This window comes from Xenopus tropicalis, chromosome 1, assembly GCF_000004195.4.
Source record: "Xenopus tropicalis strain Nigerian chromosome 1, UCB_Xtro_10.0, whole genome shotgun sequence".
Classification (NCBI taxonomy): domain Eukaryota; kingdom Metazoa; phylum Chordata; class Amphibia; order Anura; family Pipidae; genus Xenopus; species Xenopus tropicalis.
Genome location: NC_030677.2, coordinates 38765358 through 38788026, shown reverse-complemented (window position 1 = coordinate 38788026; position 22669 = coordinate 38765358). Strand labels below are relative to the sequence as shown.

At 40.0% G+C, this 22669-nt stretch overlaps 1 protein-coding gene across 1 annotated transcript; it reads right to left on the bottom strand.

Annotated features, from left to right (window-relative positions):
- Nucleotides 1–1409: 1409 nt before the first annotated feature.
- On the bottom strand, nucleotides 1410–21139 carry nipal1 (NIPA-like domain containing 1). Its single transcript, XM_002933460.5, has 6 exons — nucleotides 21010–21139; nucleotides 10847–11125; nucleotides 10327–10383; nucleotides 8708–8798; nucleotides 7837–7997; nucleotides 1410–4958 (listed from the first exon to the last, which is right to left on the bottom strand). Exons 1-6 carry the CDS (start codon nucleotides 21056–21058, stop codon nucleotides 4330–4332), a joined length of 1266 nt encoding a protein of 421 aa, XP_002933506.3. The 5' UTR covers nucleotides 21059–21139; the 3' UTR covers nucleotides 1410–4329.
- Between the last annotated feature and the right edge of the window lie 1530 nt (nucleotides 21140–22669).

The following is a 22669-nucleotide window of genomic DNA, read 5'->3' as shown; positions in this document are numbered from 1 at the left end:
GCAGTGCATAATTTGTACCTAAACAACAGGGCAGGAAAGTATCCCGGCTGGAACTAGGGGTAGGGAAAGGGGGCAGGGCCCTGGGCCCAACAGTGAGGAGGTGTAGGACACATATGCTTTCTGCCTGACTGCCCCACGTTCTGTCCCTATTGCAGCGCATCGTCAAGCAGGGGGGGAACTTATTGTAAGCAAATAGCTGTGATGTGCGGGGGGGGGGGTGGAGTGATGGGGAAGACGACACAACTACAGAGGGGTAGGCAGACAGAATCCTAAATACTTTTGCCTACCTCTAGTTATGGCCGTGCTGCTGGTATTGCAGAACTAGTGCACTCTGTGTCATTCTGAATATGAAGCTGTCATGTAATTCATGTATATTTGTAGTATATTTAATATACCCTGCAACCATGTGAGTATAGTGAACAAAGGGAAAGTAATGGCTTTGAAACTTCAGCCTTAAATTGGCCATACCTGGGCTGATTTAAATGTTACGTGCCAGCTTGGCCTATGCATGGGAGAGATCCCAAAGATATCGGTTATGTTTGCTTTATATGTTACTCTGTATGTCCAATGTATGTAACCCACTTGTTGTACAGTGTTGCGGAATATGTTGGTGCTTTATAAATAAATGTTAATAATAATAATAATAAAGATATGGATACAGCCAGACACTTTTTAACATACGCTTAGTGGCAATCATGAAAAATTACCACAAGGTGGCGACTCTGCCCTATTTAATATCTAGGCCATCTTATACAGTTTTACTAAGGGGACCAGTAAGCATTTGAGAAAGCCTGTGTACTAGGTAAAGTGCAGGTGCTCTGTTGCCCTTGCTGATATGCTATCCTAATAGCTGGGAACAGTGATCTTTAATTCGCACAAGGCTGGTGAAGGGAAGTCAATCAAAGCTGGACCCCAATTCTATAGAAATCAAGCACAGGCTAAATGTGGTGGCACAATCTGGACATAGATAGGGCTAGTGTAGTGCGAGTCTGGCCTGGGATTCAAAATAGGCCCTGGCATTGCAAGTAAACAGAGGCCCAAATAGCCCCCATCAGCCCACTAAATAGTGACTATCTATGGCATCTTACAGCATCATTGGCTTCTTGCCTGCATTCCACACGCTAAAGGTGAAGTGCTCTGTAATGATTCCTGGATTCTAGTAATGCATACTAGAATAGTCACATTTTATTCATATTATACAAATGTGACTAATTATATTCTGTCTGGTTCCTTATTTTGATTTTCAGGCAATTGTTAAACATTCATTATATAAAGTTCCACTGATCACAATAGACTGGGTGGAGCCCCCTGAGCTTAGTTTGACATCCCTTTATCCATGGTCTTCCGTGAAGAGTCATACCACTTGACATTTACACGCAATGATAAAACAATATGGGCAGAAAACAGTGATTGATACAAATACAATTTATTGCCATTTGTTTGCAATACTTTCACAGTGTGGCAACCTGAATGGATCTTATGGTTATAACTTCACCCATTATTTCTTACAGAGCCTGCGGCCTTTTCACAGTATAAAATGTATTTATAGAGAGCAACAGGACAGAGTACAAAAATATATCCTCTCCTCATCTGTACATGCAAAGTCTACAAAACGTGGGCGAACATCATTTACACTGGGGGAATGTAATAAAATCCAAATGACTGTGGATGGGTCACTAAATGCTTTGGCTGGTTGGGAAAAGCTACAGTAAACTGAATACGGGCAAAGCAAACGTGTTTGCATTGTGCATATTTTTCCACTTATACTGCCCCATAAAAGTCATAGGATAAACATATATACAGTATATAGTACATAATAAATGTCATAAACGTATTTACAGTATATAGTGATTGTAATGCAATCATCTACTGCATTCAATATTTTGGTCTGGATAATCTGCTCAGTTAAGGCTTATGGAGCACATAGCAATTTAGGGATTTTGCCCCCTTTTTTATCCCAATTAAAGCTCAAGGAGATAACCATGAATCACAAGGTTCCCATAGTGGGCTGTGTGTGGTGTGATTAAAGGCAATTTTGAGCACTTCCGCTGTGTGTTTTTAGTGTGAATATCCCTCAGCAGAGGCAAAATGCATGAAATCACTGTAAGGCCTCATGCTGATACGGGAAAGACTTCTCTCTGCCATAAGCACAAGCCAAGTGAAGAACATCAAGCAGGTATTCCTCTTTTGGGGAATTCTGCAGTTTTCAAGGCATATGGTTGTAGGGTATCACTGATATATACACAGGGGAGCAGAGGGACCTAGTAAGGACATGCCACTGCCATGCCTACAGATATATATATATACAATGAAAGTGGTCTGCTCTCCAAATACCCATGTTTCTCAAAGTGCTTTATTCCATAAATTTCAATGTGTTGGCTACTGCTTCGAGGTTAACCTTGAAAAAGCCCCAAGCAGGAGCCGAAATGGTGAAATTAATGGAATAAAGCACAGATATTTGGAGTGCAGACCACTTTCATTGTATGTATTATATTTTTTGGTTCTGGGCACCCATTTTTTAAGGGAGTGCAGCTTTCATATGATTTCTCTTTCTCTCTCTCTCTCTCTCTCTCTCTCTCTATATATATATATATATACACATGCAGGAAAAAAATCCTGTGAGAATCTTATGGTTTGTCATGTAGGATCTATTATCCTCAAAGTTTAGAAGCTGGGGTTTTCTGGATAGGGGTTTTACTGTAGTTTGGGGCAACAATTGCTAGAAATGAAGTCCGTTGGGAGTATACAGTAGGTACAACATGCAAAGTGAGCCCTGTACCATCTATGCAGGCTGACTTGCGTCTGTCTGCCCTGCTCTTTGCACCTTCATCAAAGGACAATAAGCCAACAAGCTGACACAAGGCCCAAGTGTGAGGAGAGTGTAATGACACAAGTACCTTTGTGAATGGCGTGTAAACTTGCACAAAATACCATGCGCTTTGCCTTTGCCCTTGTGTTGCGCCCATAACGGATGCCATAGCTTTTGTACACAAATGCCAGGCTTAGAAAGGGATGTTGTGTCCGATGCTTCCCATTGCAATTAGAACACTTACAGACCTATAACAGGTAAATATAAATACAGCTTTGATACAATGATTTCCTCTTTATCAATAAATAGATTTCTGATTCAAAACAGACACACACACACTATAAATATATGCAGAGCAATCCTCAACATAAAACTGAAAATACAATTAAAGAAGTGCATTATTCCCATGTGTATTTTATAGAGGTAGTTGGTTCCCAGTGCCTGGGATGCCCTGCCTGCCCTTAGCTCCGTATGAAGTAGTGCAATCCATGTCAGGGTTTTTCCAAAACTGTCCAAATGGAGAAGTAATAAGTGATTTGTGCTTTAGGATTAAGGAAAGAGGCAAGTTTAAGGAACGTGAAGTGCACCTCTCTCTGCCCCAGGAATTAACATCAACTACAGACCTACAAACACCCATGCACTAACAGTATATAATAAAAGGAAGGGGTGCATCACTGCAGGAGCTAATGCATGCCTTAAATACAAACACATAACGGGATTATTAACAATTACCCCGGATACAAATGAAGGCACAAACCTGTGCCCCTTAGTGTTCATTATAAAATCACTTGAGTCCAGGGGTAAAATTTGTCAGGGTGCAAAGTGCAAAAACATGGACTTAGCACCCTGCCCTGCAAGTAAAAAAATGACCCCTGTATGTCTGTTAATACAAACTGCCACCTTGCTTTGGCCCAAGACAACCACATTTACTGTGGCAGAAAAAAAAGAAAATGCCCCATGCTTACAAATATTTATATATATATAAGTGAAGTATGAGGGCATAACACCAATATGTATGAAATTATCCTTTATAATGAAAGCTGCCATATTTGTACCCATCTAGAGGCATTCTACCTAGAATGCAATAGCAGCAGCACCATCATGTTATAACCACTAGAGGTGCTGTTATATGTTGTCTAGGGAGAAGGTAAAAAAGATATGGCAGCCCCCACCTAATGTATATAGCATTAATTATACAAGGTAGAAATGTTCTTCCCAGACATGAAGCTTCTGAACCCAACAAAACGATGATAAACCCTGCTTATAAATAAGGGGTACTTTGCCTTTACTACTGATTCATTGTGAAATATTTCCCTTAAATAAAAAAATATTTCTAAATAAAAAAAATGACATGTTAAATAAAATATCTGTCTCTGTATTACCTATTTACATTGCTTATAAACATTTTCGAAGTGTGTCCCCGCTGCAATACTATATTTAGTAACGCAATGGGACCAACACTCTGGTAATGAGATTAAATACAGGTCTCCTTCGTTCCATGTAGGAACAATGTACTTGTGTTAGTGATGCTGAACTGCTCTGCTGAAACCAGTGTTCTCTTCCTCGTACCCCAACAAAGAATGTTCCAGGTTCCCCAGCAAACTGTGCTGATCCTCCTGCCCATTGGCCTCATTAGCCTGGCTGAGCTTTTCTTTCTGCACGCTGGAGGTTATTTGGCTCCACGTGATATTGGTATTCTTGAAGGCGTGCAGCAGGAAAATCCCTATGATGATTGTTAGGAACCCACTCAGGGTCCCGATCATATCGCTGGCATCCATGCTGTTCCATTCCTTAAACAAGATGACAGAGCAGGTCACAACCATGGTGGTGAAAAACACGTAATAGATAGGCGTCACGATGGACGTATTGAACACATCCAGGGCTTTGTTCAGGTAATTAATCTGCGTCCCCACAGACACGACCAAGACCACCAACAAGATGTAGAAGAGTGGGTCTTTGTAAACAGGTTTACTCTCTATAAAGTCATGAATAGCGATCCCCAGGCCTTTCACGGATGATACGGAAAAAGCGCCAATGACTGAGCAGATAGAGATGTAGACGAGAATGTTGGACGGGCCCTTGCTAGGGGCAACGAAGAAAATGAGCAACAGAGCGACCACAACGACCAGAGTGGCAAATGTGATGAACCCTGTGGGTAGAAAACACAGCATATAATGAGTTAAAAACACAGGGCAAAGCTCTTGCATGATGATATCAAATGGTAGTAAAATAAGGCACCCACGCAGCCTCCTCCTGTCATCTCCAGCCAGTACTGATGTCAGAGCTGTAGGACGTGACTCAGCCGCCACTTAGTGCAACTCATTCCATCCAAAGAGGAAATGGATATAAATATATTAATGGAACTATGCTTATACAATAATGTATTGCGTTATACACGGCAAGGGTGTATAAATGAGACAGCAGCCCATGTTATGAAAGAAAACGCAACTACTGCACAACATAGGGGTTATGTAACAAAAGGCTGTAAGTTGCAGTAACCCATAACTGCCAATCAGCAGGTAGAATTTTCTAGTCACCTGTTTAAATACAAAAAGCAGTTCTATGGGTTACTGCTACTGGGTAAATTTAGTGGGGATTATTTATAAACACTGGGCAAATTTGCACCTGGGCAGTAACTCATAGCAACCAATCGGTGATTAGCTTGTCTTCATCAGCTTCAACTAGAACAATGAAGTGTGTCTACACTATGGAACATTTCAGTTACACCTTTTTTGGGGGATGGGGGGTCCTACTGATGGTTTTTAATAATCAGCTATGATACCACTTTGCACTTAAAGGAACAGTAACAGTAATTACAGTATAATGTACTGTTGCCCTGCGCTGTTAAAAGTTGTGTGTTTTCTTCAGAAAGACTACTATAGTTTAAAAAAATAAGCTGCTGTGTAGCAATGGAGGCAGCCATTCAAGCTGGAGAAAAAGGCCCAGGTTACATAGCAGATAACAGATCTCTGTAGAATACAATGGTGTTTTACAGAGATTATCTGTTACCTGCTATGTAATCAGTGCCATTTAGCCCTATTTAAATTTGAATAGCTGCCCCTATGGTTACCCAGCAGCTTACTATATAAACTATAGTAATGTTTATGAAGCAAACACACAACTTTTAAAAGTGCAGAGTAACAGTATATAATATTTTAGTTACTTTGATACTTTTTTGACATTGCTGTTCCTTTAATCTGCCATGTATAATACAGTAAATAACACAATAATGTATATTTTCATCAACAAACTATCAAAATATTTCCAAACAAGACTCAAGGACTCCCGAATAGAGGTCAGTATTTACTACAAACCTATATTTTAGCTATTTATTTAATTACTAGAAAATTGCCCTAAAATGATAAAAACAATACTCTAGATACAATCACTGTATAAGTCAATAATGGGTTAAAGCAAAGCCTTTTCTATGACCTATTTGTGCCTTTGTGTCCTTTGCCAAAATACACACACTGTATAAATAGACATTGCATGCTGCATTTACACTGTTCCCCCTTGCTTCTATCCCTATACAGCCGAACACTCAGAAAACATAATCAGCAGTTTTTCACTTTAATACATTATGTCGCCTGCCTTGGTTCCTTATATATATTCCTATTGGAATAATGCATAAATATATAAATACGGCTCACTGAGTCTGTATGGAAAAAGACAGTAGTTAAGAACTGTACTGCTAGTGGAATAATAGAAAGTGTTGGTGGGATTTCCATGCTACCTGGTAACAGTACATAGTACAAAATCAATGCTGTGTTTTTCGCAGTAGAGAGAGTTCAAGGTGTAAAACAGAAATATCTGATAGGAAACTGTTTGGTTTGTGATAACGTGCAAGTATTAAATCATTTAAATTTCTAAGAAATTGATGTAAAAGAAGAACTTGTAACACCCACTGACGCATATAGTTTCTGGAGTTAATTACATAAATACAGTATTTGTAAGAAGAGGCCACTTTCCTGCTGCTAACCCTATGGCAATTTTCCTGCTGCTAACCCTACTGAAGGATACAGCGTATATGGGCCTGCAGACAGTTTGCAGTGGAGCAGCTGAACCACTGCAGCTACAAACATCTTCTGACAAGTTTGATTTATATCTCTGTTAACATGCATTTTATTTTATTTTGTATAAACTAACATGACACAAGTGAGATAATATTGGTGGGATGGAAGACATAAGAGACTTCCAGAGTCTACAAGGCAACCGAAGACACCTGAGGCATATTTGCGCCTTTATTTTTCTGTTTTTCGCTTATCTCTTCTTTTCTCCATTTTTACAGCCCCTACTAATTTTCCATTGCTCCCCCTTTCTTGTTCTCTGCTTTTCTGCCCACCTTGCCCCTCTTATTTTCTCTCCCCTTTCTTACTTATTCCATTTTCACCCCTTCCATTTTTTCTTCTGTAGTCTCCTTCCCTCTCCTTTTTTTTTCTCCTTCTCTCACTTGTACACTTTCTTAACTAGAGGAGAGGTTGATTGTAAAGTGAAGTCCTAAAAGCCAGTACTCACAGACACATGTACTACCACCCTGGGTGCCAAATGTATAAACCAGTTAAATAAAGAGCAAACAAGAGGCATAGAAGAAGGCTTAAGGCAGTGACATTCTGCAAAGGCTCTGCTTTACTGCTTTAGACTCAAGAGCCTCCAACACTTCTGCAGCTAGTTTCTACCTCAAGCCTTTTCCTCCAACAACTCTCAGTTTCTCTTCTGGTCTCCCTGCTCTTTTGCAGCTCTCTTCATCCTTCACCCTTTAATGTTCTCACTACTCTCTACTGGATGAGACAGCAGAAGTTTCAATATCCTACTGGCCTATCCAATGACAAGGCAGGGTGATGCAGCCATGCAGTTACAACTTGCAAGGTATAGTTAAGTGAGCCAGGAGCAACTGACTGGTGATAAAATAACACAAAACCAGAAATACATGTTTTATACTGTAGCAGCACCCAGCACTTTGGAATATTCCCAGTACCAGCGCAGCATAGTAGACTTTACTTGTATTCCTAGTGCTTAGATTGACTAACCTGGATTTCTCAACTTCATTTCCATGTCATGCAGAGAGGTGACTTCCTCCTCTTGTGGAGCGTGGATCACCATCATTGTGGAGCCCAAAATGCACAACAGACAACCCAGCTTCCCATGCATGTTTAGTTTCTCATTAAGGAAATGTGATGACAGCACAGCGCTGTTTAGGAAAAACAAAATGTTCAGTTAGCAAAACAACCTTCAAAAGATTTTTGTGGGAATATCCACAGTGTTCTTTGACATGGGAGAATAAATGTTGAAAATATCTAACCAAGGTTCAAGCAACCAATCACATTCCTGTCACTCTCATTGGCCAAATTCTGTAAATTTTAGCAATGTGAGCAGATAAGCACTTAAGAAAAGCCAAGGCCTACACATTGCTATGGATACTCCTCCATCTTGGAAAGAACATATAAATCAGGCTTCCCCAACCTTTTTTACCCATAAGCCACACTGAAATGTAAAAAGAGTTGGGGAGCAACCCAAGCACAAAAAAGTTCCCAGCGGTGCCAAATATGAGCTGTGATTGGCTACAGGAGACTATGTTATATGCAACCAAAACTTGCCACTGGGAGCAACATCCAAGGGGTTGGTGAGCAACATGTTACTCCTGAGCCATTGGTTGGGGATCACTGGTACAAATCTAGGCTAGATGTCCATATATTTGTTGGAACAACAGAACTCCATTGTATAAGTATCAAGTAAACCCCATTTCTATAAGTGCAGGTACTCTTGCTGTGACCAATACAGTGGTATAAAAGGCCAATACTGCAATGCATTTATAATAAACAATAAAAAAGTAAATAAATAAAAAGTAATAATCCAATAGGACCCGACTTTTGTATAAAATTATTTTTGCAACCGACTCACCATACTAGCACACTCAATGCGCCAAGTGGTGTTACCAGCGTCGCTGGAGCAAATGCATAGGCGGCGAAATTGGCGGCTTCTCCTGCTCCCACTAAACAAAAATAGATATAAGAACATTATGTAAGAAGGAAAGAAAAGTTTGTAGACCCTGGGACACAGGTCACAGCAAGCCGGGGTCTAACACTTTACTCATTATTCATAATCATATTAATACTTATTATTATGCTTTAGTATAGTATCCAGCACTGTAGTGTTTACAAGACTGCAGTGTATAAGATTATTGTGGAAACAGGATGTGTTTAACATATAACTGCTGCTGGACCTATAGATGCAGAAATATATATAGGAAGGCAGGCCAATTGCCCCTCTGGCTGTTCCCTACTCGCTTTAGCTTCTTTAGGGACCAAAACATAGTTTGCATACTGAGTGCATTAAAGGGACAGTATACATTAAATAGGGCTTGTGTTGATATTAACAACTAAGATATAATTAATCCTTACTGGATGCATTCTAAATAACAGGTCCCATACATGTACTGGATGTTATTAGACGTATACTGTGGCCCTATGGCAGGTAAGGGTAATCAGATTAAGAGCCTGGCGCTACACTAGAGTGAAATATAGCAGTGGTTGGAGCTCTGTACCTCTCTTTATTGCAACACTTTCCATAGATAGTCAAGGTTATCACTAAGCAAGTGCATGTGACTGTGTCTATGTGTCTATCTTATCATTTATTTTATGGCTCAGTACTGTGGGGTTTTCCACCATACTGTATAACGTGCTATAGTGTAAGACTATGCACAGCCAAAAGTGATCTCATAAAACAGCTGTTCCGACAATACAACAGATATTACATAACCTGTTAAGATACATAGATAACAGACACATGGGCTTGTCCATTTATCTTTGTTATCTAGTTTATCTGTGTTCAAGCTGTGCTGCGTTATTATATGCAGTGCATGTACCATAAATCTGTGAAACGGAAGATGGGCAATGACTGAGTAGTGGATACATACCAAACACACAACCTGTGCCAGGCATAATCCTGTCAGACAGTGCTTCCCATTGGTGCATATAATAGATTACCAGGCAGCTAAAGATCCCAAGGGCCACATTTCTCAGATCCCAAGGAACACAATGCAATTTGGACATCAAAGCACATGGAAGCTGAGTGAAGACACACTGAGCTACTAGTAGCAACTAATTATTTATGGCTACTAAACTCCAGAAAATACACTGCCATAGACAATACTGAGAATTGCCTCTTCTAAACACACATAGACACAGTTATCAGTAAATGATCAGCATTGTCTATTTTAGTAGCCATGACAAGTAACTGCTACTACTGTAGTAGATCTGTGTGTCTTCACCCTTAAGGACTGGCCTGTGAACACTTGGGTTTCCTCCCACATTCAATAAACATACAGGCAGGCTTAATGGCTTCTTAACCACTGACCCTAATGTGTGTGTGAATGTGATAGAGAACTTTTATTGTTTTGGCAACAAATTATGTTAATGGCAAATACCCTTTGTGAAGCGCTAGGTTAAATGTGTTTGTGCTATACATAAACAAAGGCTAAATACAAATAAACATTTACTAGTACCCAGAGTGAGACTTACTTGAGAGCAATCCTGCCCACCAGAGCCATTCCTTGAGATATGAGAATCCACCTTGCCCTGCAAAGCAACCACATATTATATTTGTTATTTTATTATAAGATCCGTTAATTAATTTGGCCATAGATGGTAAAGTCTGCTTGTATTTACTGGCTTGCTATCTATCTATCTATCTATCTATCTATCTATCTATGTATCATCTATCTTTTTCTTCTCCTGACTCTATGCAGCTTGGTCACTGACCCCAGCAGCCAAAAAACCATTGATCTGTGAGTCTACAATTTTATTGATATTGTTACGTTTTATTACCTTTTATGACCCTAGTTACCACATAGCTGCTGCAATACCAAACTGGAGAGATGTTGATCAAAAAGTTAAATAATTTAAAAGCCAAAACAATTAAGAAATGAATACCAATTGCAAATAGCCTTGAAACAGAACTGCCTGTGGCACACTTACAGTTATTTAAAGGTAAACTGCCCACAAACTTAACATGTTATGTCAATACGCAATGTAGGCTTACCAGCTCTGGTGCTTCCTTTTTCTGCCAGCCGTAAAAGCCCTTTCTTTTTCATGATGAAACTGGAGCCGATGAAAAGGCTGGAACTTACGGCCAATATAAGGCCTATGTAGAGATTATACTTGGCTCCTAAAGTCTTTGCAACATCTAAATTTGTTTCATTGGAGGAGTCTCTTGTGTCTCTTGTAAATGGAATGTAGGATGGGGAATCCTGGGAAATGTTCAAGATCTGGCACCATGCTTGGGAAATGTTTGGAGGACACATTATGGGTAAAACAGCTCCTAGAAAGAATGATGAAGAGAGTCCTGAGTAGTATACTACATGGGCTTAAAGCTTAACTGTAAACACACATATCACAAAACAGTGGCTCAAGGGAAAGGATGTAAAAGGGCAATATTTATCTATCTATCTATCTATCTATCTATCTATCTATCTATCTATCTATCTATCTATATATATATATACCTTCCAGTTTGGAAACATTCTTAAATAGACCAGTTAATATGATAAACACTATCTGCTGGTTCATTAATCATTCTAGAAGTATAGTTTTCCTTTAACTGTGTTGCTGCAAGAAATTAAATACTTCATAGACGATACTTGTATGACTTACGTCATTCTTCTAAACTAGCATAATTGGAAAATATAATTTAACTGGAGCTGGTATTATTAATTAGCTCATGACCATGGCATGCATCAAGTTGTGCTTTTTCATATTCAGTTCCAGGTGTATCCAGTTTTATCTGCCTCTGTTCATTTTAGCCATTAAATTGTCATCAAGTAAGTTCAAGCAAGAATTAGGGCATTATATAAGCTAAAGGATTGTGCTGGTTACAGTATGCTAGCTCCAGAGCTTCGTACACATACATAGGTTGAAAAAAGACCAGAGTCCATCAAGTTCAACCCTTCCAAGTAAACCCAGCACTCACAAACCCATACTGACCTATCTATCCACTCACATACATAAACTATATATACAAACATTAATACTAACTGTAGATATTAGTATCACAATAGCCTTGGATACTATGCTTGTTCAAGAACTCATCCAGGCCCCTCTTAAAGGCATTAACAGAATCTGCCATTACAACATCACTAGGAAGGGCATTCCCCAACCTCACTGCCCTCACTGTGAAAACCACCTACACCGCTTTAAATGAAAGTTATGTTCCTCTAATCTAAAGGGATTAGGTAGTCTCTATATGGACTAGCAGCCTATATAAGGCTCTGTTTGGCAGTACATCTGGTTTTATGCAACCAAAACTTGCATCCAAGCCAGAAATCCAAAAATAAGCATCTGCTTTGGGGCCACTGGGAGGAACAGCCAAGAGGTTGGTGATCAACATGTTGCTCGAAAGCCAGTTTTTGGAGATAACCATATTATGTATTGGGTCTGTGATTTGATTAAGCTTAGATGCTTATACAGGTGAATGCTTAAAGCATAAGGTGCTATTGCAATATTCCACCTAGAATGTTGTTCCAATAGCCACTTATCCACGCAAACAATGACCAAGTCAGTATGTTTTCTTGATATATATTCTAGCTCCTGTATCTTTTCAAGACAAGTATATCATTGCTCACCTATGCCATACCAATACCATAGCACTCCTTCTTAAGCTAACCAAAAGTCAAAGGCCATGCAACTTTCTATATATTGGAAATAAGATAGCACAATACTTTTTTTAACATATCCCAGGGATCGGGTATGACATCTCTTTCAACAATGTGCGAAACAATGAAATAAGAACAACATTATGAATACATAAATCCATACTGTATATCTTGAGCCAGCTCTGTATCTTTCCCTTCCCAACCCACTCCCCAGTGATAACCATCACGGGTCATGAAGAAAGTAAGGGCAACACAGGACGTAAGCCTGTAGTGCCAAATGTGGTTTTAGAAAAGGACACCCCAAATCAACAGATGAGGACTGAACCCCAAATATGACAAATATTTGAACTAGGCCTTTCATATGCCAGATAATCAAATAATGATAAGGGGACAACTGAATGTTGAGGGCCCAGGGCAAATGCATTCTCTGTGTCCTAAAACCTGCACAAATCTGTAACAAATCCCCGTTGTTGCACACGACTAATCTCCCCGCAATGCCATCCCACTGGCTAGAATGTAAATCGTCGGTGGGCTGGCATACGCGGCACCGTGATATGCCGAAGTCAACTTCGTGGCGGTGCGACTAATCTCCTCGTGTGTCACTGACCTTAATGGTGTCCCAAGACACAAGATATATTTTGAATACAGATAAGCTGTCACTCAGAAGTTGTACACAATGAAAGGAAAATAGGAGCATTTTTCCCCCTTTAAACACCTCTTTCTTTGCACTGAATAAACTTTACAATTTTTCAAGGTTAGGGTAGGCTATAATGTTAAGTAAGCATTCCTCTTGTTGAGGGATACAGAAAACGTCAGACAATTTGTTACCAGTTTTTCTAGATTCAGAGCAGTAATCTAACACCTGTCCCTAGAAGAGACCTGACAGTGACTTATTTCTACCCTGAAATACTCGTCACTGTGCGTGTTTGTCATTCCCTTGGGCTAAATCTCTTATTTTCTTAGAACAAACGAGTATAATCTCTGCTTGGAATAACATGCAAACTGTATAACCTTCATTAATGCACTTATGTATGGGAAAACAACATAGGACTAACAGGTATAACATGCAACTGTTCTTTGCATGAGTGTCAGGTGAATGCCTAGTGCACATATAACTGATGTGGGGGAACCTTTCCTATGTTAGCAATCACTATGCCCTAGTGTCTGTCTGCAGATGAATGCTCTTCTTCCTTCAATGTAAATATTAGCTGCCATTGCAGTCAGAATTGCTCTGTGCTAAACTGGGCCCTGAAGACCAAAGATTACATACGCTTTATTGCCATGTCAAAACTGTCTGTACTGCAGTTGTTCCTTCTGGACACAATACGGTTATATACAGACCTCAAGGACACAACCAAGGTCTGGGTTAGGGGTTCTTAACATACACTTTTTTTTTTTTAACTAATGAAATACTTTAGAAGTGGAAACTTAAATTTGTCTGACTTGTACAGGGTGTGACTGGGAAATCCACTTAAGTCTTAAATACATACAATAATATATATTATTGGCTGTGTGCACAAAAATTATCCTTTCTGCACTCTTTTTAAAGCTGCGTGTGCAGAGAAGTGGCTGGCTCAGAATCCCAGGCTGTGAGGTGCTACCCACTGAAGATATAAAGACACTTTCTGTTTGTCAGATATACCTGACACATGGGTACCATCAAGTGTCTGGACTGGTGGATTATAATGCCATATTAATGAGCTCTAATAGTTACAGGGCCTGGCCATAATTTCAATAGGGCGACGAGAATCACCAATTATCCTGATCAGGCCTCAGTAGTAACTTACATGCTGACAGGTAGAACAGGTGATGTGATGGACTGTTGCCAAAGTGACAGCTATTATAGAGAATCACAAGTCAATTTGCTCAAAGACCTGAATGACAAGAGTACTGGCATGGGTGTACTGACATTCCTGCAGGACTACACTTCCCAGCATCCTCTCGTCCATACTTACCTAGTCTGACTATAAGATAATTGCATTATTCAGTTGGTTAGATTTTCTGATTTGTTTATTGCACTCAAAGCTTTGTGGAATTATCATCATTCTATTTTTTTCAGGCTTTTGACAAACTATTCTATAGCGTCCTTATTCATAATTAGATGATATATATCTTTGATGCTGCTTTGTTCCTTGTTGCAACATTCTTTTTTTTTGAACAACCTAATCAGTGAATATTAAACTATGAAACAGTAGCTGCTGTCCGGGAAATAATTAGTTCTCCCTTGTGACTGATAAATAGGAGAATAAGGTACAATTAACCTTTCAAACATTAAAGAATGATAGCAGCACGTGGCTGCTGAGTAAAAAGGGCAACTCCATGAAAGCAAACACTTCAAGCCTGGGAGGGAGACCAGCGTGTCCTTGGCCAGTATCTAGCTTCTAACCAGGGGTTTGCCATATTTTACTGAGAAGGTTACCTTCATTTTTAGTAACGTTCATATCATTAATTTCTCTACACAAATCCACAAAATATGTTTTTCTTCAACATTACTGGGAGCATTCATATTATTCCATATCAGAGCTACCTCTCTACACTCTGAAACAACTTTACTGAAACAGTGGCCTCTAGTGACTGGACTGTAATTACTGTATCATTACTTAATGCCAAACCTTGAACTTGAATTGTGCCACAAGGAACTCTCCCTGACACTTCCAGATTAAGCTCTGCACTATCTGTGCAATAGGAGTTGGACTGAAGACCCTGTTGCCAGTGGGTAAAAAAAGCACCATTGTAGTGACACTGTGGCCTAAACTTTGAGGGCTTACTTGGCCTTTAACGTAAACCACACCCTGGCTAGAAGAATGCAATGCAGGTCAATTAGCTGGAAAGTATATTTATACAGTATGTGCAAATTTGTAGGCAGGCAGTTATACACACACATGTCAGAGCAAGTTTAACCCAAAAATACTATACTAAATAACTCAAACCCCATATTTCACAACTAATTACTCTGTGTAATTATTAATCCCACTGTGCCTAACATACTGTAACTAATAGTCATGCTTATTGCATTTCTATTGTGCCTTTAAATGCCTCCATAACTGAAGCTTACAGAGGGAAATAAGCCTGAGAGAATAGAATTGTACTGATAGTTAACTTTTTTGGTGAGAAGACATGAGGAGTCTTGTAAAGATTTAAAAACCTTTATTTGCTTGAGTAAAGTAGTTTGTGGGTAAAAGCAGTATTTGTTTATCCCTGTCTGTTCTTTGAGTTAGTTTCCCCTCCTGTGATTCAACTTACTTCACCTACATTGCTTTAAAAGTCAGAACTAGCAGTGAAAAGAATAGAAAGTTGCTGCTTTCAGTAGCAATTGCATTAACAAATAATGAATGTACAGTATGTTGGAATGTGGCAACAATTAAATAAATGTATTGTACGCCAAGAGACCAACATTTTTTGGCACCAAAGGTCTCTTCATTACTATAAAAGGTAAATGTCAAATAAAAACATCAGCAGCCATGTCATTAAATAAAATGTGCCCTGTGCAGTGGGTTGAAGGGGAAGTATGGTATATATTAGAGAATATCATCTCATATACGTATGGGATCCGTTATCCGGAAACCCATTATCCAGAAAGCTCCGAATTACGGAAAGCCTGTCTCCCATAGACTCCATTGTAATCAAATAATTCAGATTTTTATAATTGATTTCCTTTTTCTCCATGAAAATAAAACAGTACCTTGTATTTGATCCCAACTAAGATAATTAATCCGTATTGGGGGCAGAACAATTCTTTTGGGTTTAATTAAAGTTTTTTGATTTTTTAGTAGATGTAAGGTATGAAGATCCAAATTACATAAAGACCCCTTATCCGGAAAACCCTTGGCCCTGAGCATTCTGGATAACGGATCCTATACCTTTACTCCAATGCGGTTAGTATGTTTCTAACTGTAAATTCCGTTTAAAATATTTATATTGGCACCTTCCCCTCAAAAATGTAATCACTGCTTTGGTATTGAATGTCACCATGATTCACTCTGAAGTTATTCCGATGCCACATTCCTGTAACATCAATGCGTTGTGATGACACTGAAAGGGTTAGCTTTGGTTCCCTGGGCCGGGAGTGATGACTTAGTTCCTGCAGAGCTAGTTCTGCCTGATGGTTGTGCTGCACAAAGTAGGTGTGTATGGCAACTTACAGTGACACAACCAGATTCCATGCACATCAGAAACCTCACATCTTCCAGGATCAGAGTCGTGCCTCTGTAACCGGGAGACTGAGTTGCCTGAGGCCACAGGGAACAGTTAATGAGAAGCAAGGCTTTCCTTTAGCGCTCTAATGCCTTTCATACTGCCCCACAGAACACTAAGGAAGGCGTCTCCCAAAGAGTAATGCTTATGGCACAAGCTGGCATGCCTCTCCCATGGAAAAGAGACCTTATCTGCAAGCAAAAGTAACTGCCTCTTAGAGATAAGCCCTTATCATTGGGCGCAACCAGGCTCTGCAGAGAAGCCCTTTCCTGGGTGTGTGTTAGCCTATGCTCTGCTCACTATACAATGCAAAGTCACTGAGTGCTTTATACAGGTTATAGTATTCCAAAGTGACTTTTAATATCTTCATATTTTCCAACAGGGGGTATTTATTTATTATAATACACAAGTTTCAGTGAGTCATGTGACAGAAACGACATCACTAAGAACCGATTATGGTTGATAATTACCATTTCCAAGAATATAATTTATAGGATATTCATGGATCTTGTGTATTAAATAGTTAATAATGTACCCCCAACTGTAAAATATAAGTGCATTCTTAGTTACTAAGGTGATCCATGACCATATAAGCATACTCACATTTTACACCAGGTGGTACATTATAATACATATGTTTCAGTGAGTCATGTGGCTGAAATGACATCACTGAGCACTGATTATAACTTATGACATTACTAAGCCCCGTCTAAGTATGATTTACAGGATACAGTGATTCATGTACCCCCTATTGTAAATATAGGGCAATAATAGGTCACAGAGGAATTCCATGACTATATAAAGGTACAAGTCTCAAGCCCGATTGCTTTACTCTGAGACCACTTGTAATATCTCTATTTGACAATAGGGGGTACATTATTTATTTTATTACACATGTTTTAGTGAGTCATGTGACAGATATCACATCACTAAGCATAGATAATAACTAAAGAGATTACAAAGGACCTTTATAATAATATAATTTACAGAATATCAATGGTCCCTGTGTATTATATATATATATATATACTATAGGCAGTAAGTTGGTACGTGCCGAGGTCCCCCCTGCTCCAAAAAGATTCACTTTTCTTGGTCCGCCTAAAGAGGGCATGTATAAATGTAAAGGCTGTGCCCAATGTCGTTTTGTATTGGTAGGTGCCAACTTCACAAATCCTGTTTCTGGGAAAGTGTATAAAATCCGTAGTCACAATACTTGTGACACTAACTTTGTAGTGTACATGTTGGTGTGTCCATGCAATTTGATCTATGTTGGTGAAACCACCCAAAAGGTTCGGGATAGGTTTTCCCAGCACAGATCAACTGTTAATACGGGTAACACCACTTTACCCGTCTCTCGACATTGTCTTGAGATGGGACATACATCAGAAGACCTAAGATTTCGTGTTATACAATATATCCCTCCACCTAAACGAGGTGGTGATCGTGTTTCTATTCTAAAAAGAACTGAGGTTGAATGGATACATCGATTAAATACACTTGCCCCTAAGGGGTTAAATAGAGATTTTGATCTACATTTATTTTTGTGATTTATTTGATTTTTTCTACCTAAATTAATTATGTACTATATCTTGCTACTCTTTAAGCGATCCCTAATATGGAGGTTGAATGAGTATACAGTGCTGAGCTCTTTCCCTTATGATATATATGTCACAAATGGAATATTTTGTATTAGTTTCGCTAATGTATAAGCTGTCTTGATGGATGGGTGTATCGACTTCCATGTAGGCTGAATGCTCTGTTGTATTTGGTCTCCATGGTGACTCGCTACGTCACTTCCGTCTTCTCTTTAAGTATGGAATGATAAGTTGACGTGCTTTGAAAAAGTAAGATGGCCACGCCGCTGCGCTTGAGAAAGGGGGTACAAAGTTTCCCGAAACGTTGCGCTTAGGTGGTATGTCTAACTACTATTCATATTTGCTGTACTGGATGATATCATATGGAACTTTTTAAAAATGTGCTAATAAAGGATTCTTTTTAACGAATTTGGAGTGCGACTCGGTTGGAAAATTTATATATATATATATATAATATAATTTATATCCTTAGAAATGCTGCTTGGGCAAGAAGCCATCTTGGAATTGGGCTTATGAATACCGAATAGCTGTAAGGGATGGCTTAAGGATAAACAACACTTTGAATATGTTTTTGATCTACAGAGGGATGGTGACCAGTCCCCCTTGTTGCAGGATGAGAGACTAGCCACAGGTTGGGCTTTAATTTGTTGTTAATTTTTAATTATTTTCCTTTACTATGGACAGGGAGCTGGTTGCAAGATTAACAGACCTTAGAAACCAGACATTTGGTTAAATGTCTAAAGAATCTAAAGGAGACTGTCTGGTTGCTAGGGTCACAGAACTTAGCAACCCAATACATTTTTAAGTATTTATGTCTGCTAAGAATCACATAATGAAGCCAAATTCTACAATCACTCATTTTTGAGTGTTGAAAATCGACAGCAACTGCTGCAGAAACTCTTGAATAGCTGATGTGCCAAGATTTTGCTTCATGCGGGTTATTTAAGAAACAGCAAGACCTGTTGAATTCTGGTAGATGTTCCCAAAATGCACTGTGGGACACCTGTGTATGCTTTGCTAGAGGGGTTTTCTGCACTGCAAAGGGTCTTTATAGTAAAAATTATATTCTGAATAATGTCTGTGAAGTTGTGCAAGTTGTACTTTCCATCAGTCACCTACAGATCACACAGTGAATCACCTGGCCTCACCCTGCCTACATCTAAGCTGTGTACACATTACACACAGTCACACAGCTCATGATGTCAACATTTCTCTGTGCAACCAGCACCACTCCTATAGCTGTTACTTTCCCTGCACATCTACCGGGGTTCCCTGCACCCTGCTACAGGCACCCATACCTTGCCCACAGCCTTCCATACAGCTGCTGATCACTGTCCTGCCTGCATCTCTCCCATATTCTCCTGCTGTGTTTGACTCCTGTAATCTTTTTTAACTTTCATTAGCACTACTCTCATCATTTACTCTACCTTTTCTTCACTATTAATAATATTTATATAAAGCCATTTTTCCCCTCCTGAAGCCCCTGCTCCTCTCTAGTCAGTTGAAGCTCCACTACAGTCAGAATCACGTAACTCAGATGCCTTAAATAGTGCACTGTACCTCTTTCTCTTACACAGAATTGCTCATTTATAATATTATTCTGCTGTCAGTATGTTAAAGCTCTCCATCCCCTGCATTATTCCTACAGTCACCTCCACCCTCTCGTATAACCTACTATACCACACTATAGACAGGGACCTGCAATAATGTTAGCCACCTGTACCTCCCCAGCAGCCACCTTCACTGCTTTATACAGTCATCAGGTCTGATTTTTAAAGTCACTGGTACATGTGTGTGACTGGTGACTGTACAAAGCAGTGTAGGTGGCTGCAGGAGAGGTACAGGTGTCTATCACCGGGCAGGGCACAGGGGGCACTGTGTGCAAGGCGGTACAGTAGGGACTGTAGTGATAGAGGTGACTGTACAAAGCAGTGTAGGTGGCTGCAGGAGAGGTACAGGTGTCTATCACAGGGCAGGGCACAGTGGGCACTGTGTGTAAGGCGGTACAGTAGGGTACTGTAGTGATGGAGGTGACTGTAGGAAAGGTGCAGGGGATAAAGGGCTATAAGGTACTGTAGGTGAGTGAGCATAAGAGGGGTACAACTGTGTAAAAAAAGAGAGGTACAGAACAGATTCCCACAGCACACAAGCCTCACATCCCTTCTCTCTCGGCTGAGAGTTCAGCAGCTGACAGTGACCCTGACACCCACAGAAACCATGTAAATAACAGGCTGTGTCACTAATTTGGGGGTGGAGATGCACAACAGGCACAGACTCCAAAAGGTAACATTCCCCTGAGAATAACACACTCTAACTCCATATTTAACTCCATCCCCTAGGGGGGCACCATAACACCCTGCTGTGCCTGCTGCTACCTGGTTACTCAGGGAGTAAAAGAGTCACTCTAACAAATGCATTCCTTCTATTTAACCCATGGATGTCCAGCCAAGGACTGGTTAAAGGGGAGAGCAGAAAATGCATTAGCTTTATTCTCTCTCAGGGGCCCCTCAGCAATGTCTGACCTGGCTCTAGCTGTTACACTGGAACTCCAAGCACCCCACTATCATGATTACCCAGTACTGCTGGGAGCAGTAGTTCTAGGACTTTTAAAGGGCCACACGCTGGATATTCATTCCTACTTAGCACATTTCCAAATTCTGGAGTTTTAAAATGATTCCCAGATCATTAGGGATAAACTTTCTAAAACTTCCCCCCTCCCAGGCAAGATCCCTGCTGTTATTTATAGTGATAGAGTTGTTACTCACCTGTATGGCAGAGGGTTCCTGCTGGCACCAGTAAAGGCTGCGCTTCCATGTTTGTGCCCAGCACAGGTATCAGTGTGAGTCCGGCAGCGCCCTGTGCTTGTCTGGGAGCTCCGTGCAGCCCCGCCCCTTTTCTCCTGTCAGTGACAGGTAACGCCCACCTGAAGTCCCAGCAGTGGGGAGGGCCTGGCTGCTTACTACATAGCACAGGCATGTTTAGGTGTGTGGGTACTTGCTGGTCCTCTAGTGATACTGTTCGTTGTACTCATGTAAAAGAAACAAGTGACTGTAGAAAGCAGTGACATTATAGGATTCTTAGCAGACATAAATACTTAAAAAGGTATCAGGTTGCTAAGGTATGTGATCCTGCCTAGCAACCACAAAGCCGCCCCTTCATTCTTCATTGTGACATATACCCGAATGCTGTTTCACAGTATGCCCATATAGCAATCAAATACCCGTTTACAATGAACAACTCCACACCCCAAGCAGAGAAAATAAAAAATGAAATAAAAATGAAATTAATAAAATATTAAAGCTCAGGTTGCTTTAGGGTGCCTTAAAACTCCCAGCATCCTCAGAAAACCCTTTACTATCTGAAGAAGCTGGGAGATGTAGTTCATAAACTCTGTTCTGTAAAGCGCTGCGTACATTGATGGCACTATATAAATAATAATAATAAATAATGAAAGTGAGCTCTCTCTGACATGATTAGTTCCTTATTCAGCATATTGGGGAGCCAGCTGCAACATGTGACCTAAGGAATTTTAAAAAGATTCCAGGGTCACAAGGCATAATAGTGAGACTAGGTAAGTGAGAGAGATGTGGGTGCATGGTGGCCCCCAGTTGAGTAGGGTCCTCTAATCCCATTTTTACCCTCTAACCGTGTTTGTAATTATTGGAAGACCCCCTGTTTATTACAAATAAATGTAAAGTGCTGTGTAACTTGCTGGTGCTATATTAAAAAATGATGGTGATAATCACTTTATGTTTAATTCTAATCTGAGGAGTAAAACTTTGTAAATCAGGGCCAAGGTGGTCCCTCTCCACTTGAGAGTCATCTCTGTCTTACTATAAAACTGACACATAGCTATATTTTAATGTACCTATGGCTAGGAATCAGTGTTCCTTGGGGATGATTAACAGTGTGCTAAATTGCACTAGTGCAGTTGCCCCTAGCAACCAATCAGGGCTTCACTTTCATTTTCCAGCTTATGGTAGTAAACCAATGGAAACTTATTGTTGATTAGTTACTAGGAGCAACTGCAATTTAGAACACATTGTGCTATAAAATAGCAGTACTAGTAATAATTGCCATTTGGCTAGCCATTAGGTTGGCACCTGGAGGGTAAAAATGATGCTTCACGCCAAGGTTAAGAATATGGAAGAAAGATACAATATATTTTTATAGTAAACAAAAATCGTATTTTATTTCAGAAATGGTGGCAGTTGTCATACCCGTGTTTGAAAGGGTGGCAAGCTCAGAGAAAAAAGTTATATATTTCTGTGTGTTTACACTTTCCTATGTATATCAGCCCTAGCCCCCATCTCCAAGTTTGCCTTCCAGACCATCTGATCTATGCACGGACAGAGTGGCATCCTCAAGGCAGAGTTCTGGGCAGGGCATTCACATATAATGAGCCCTCCTTCTTTATTTGCTGCC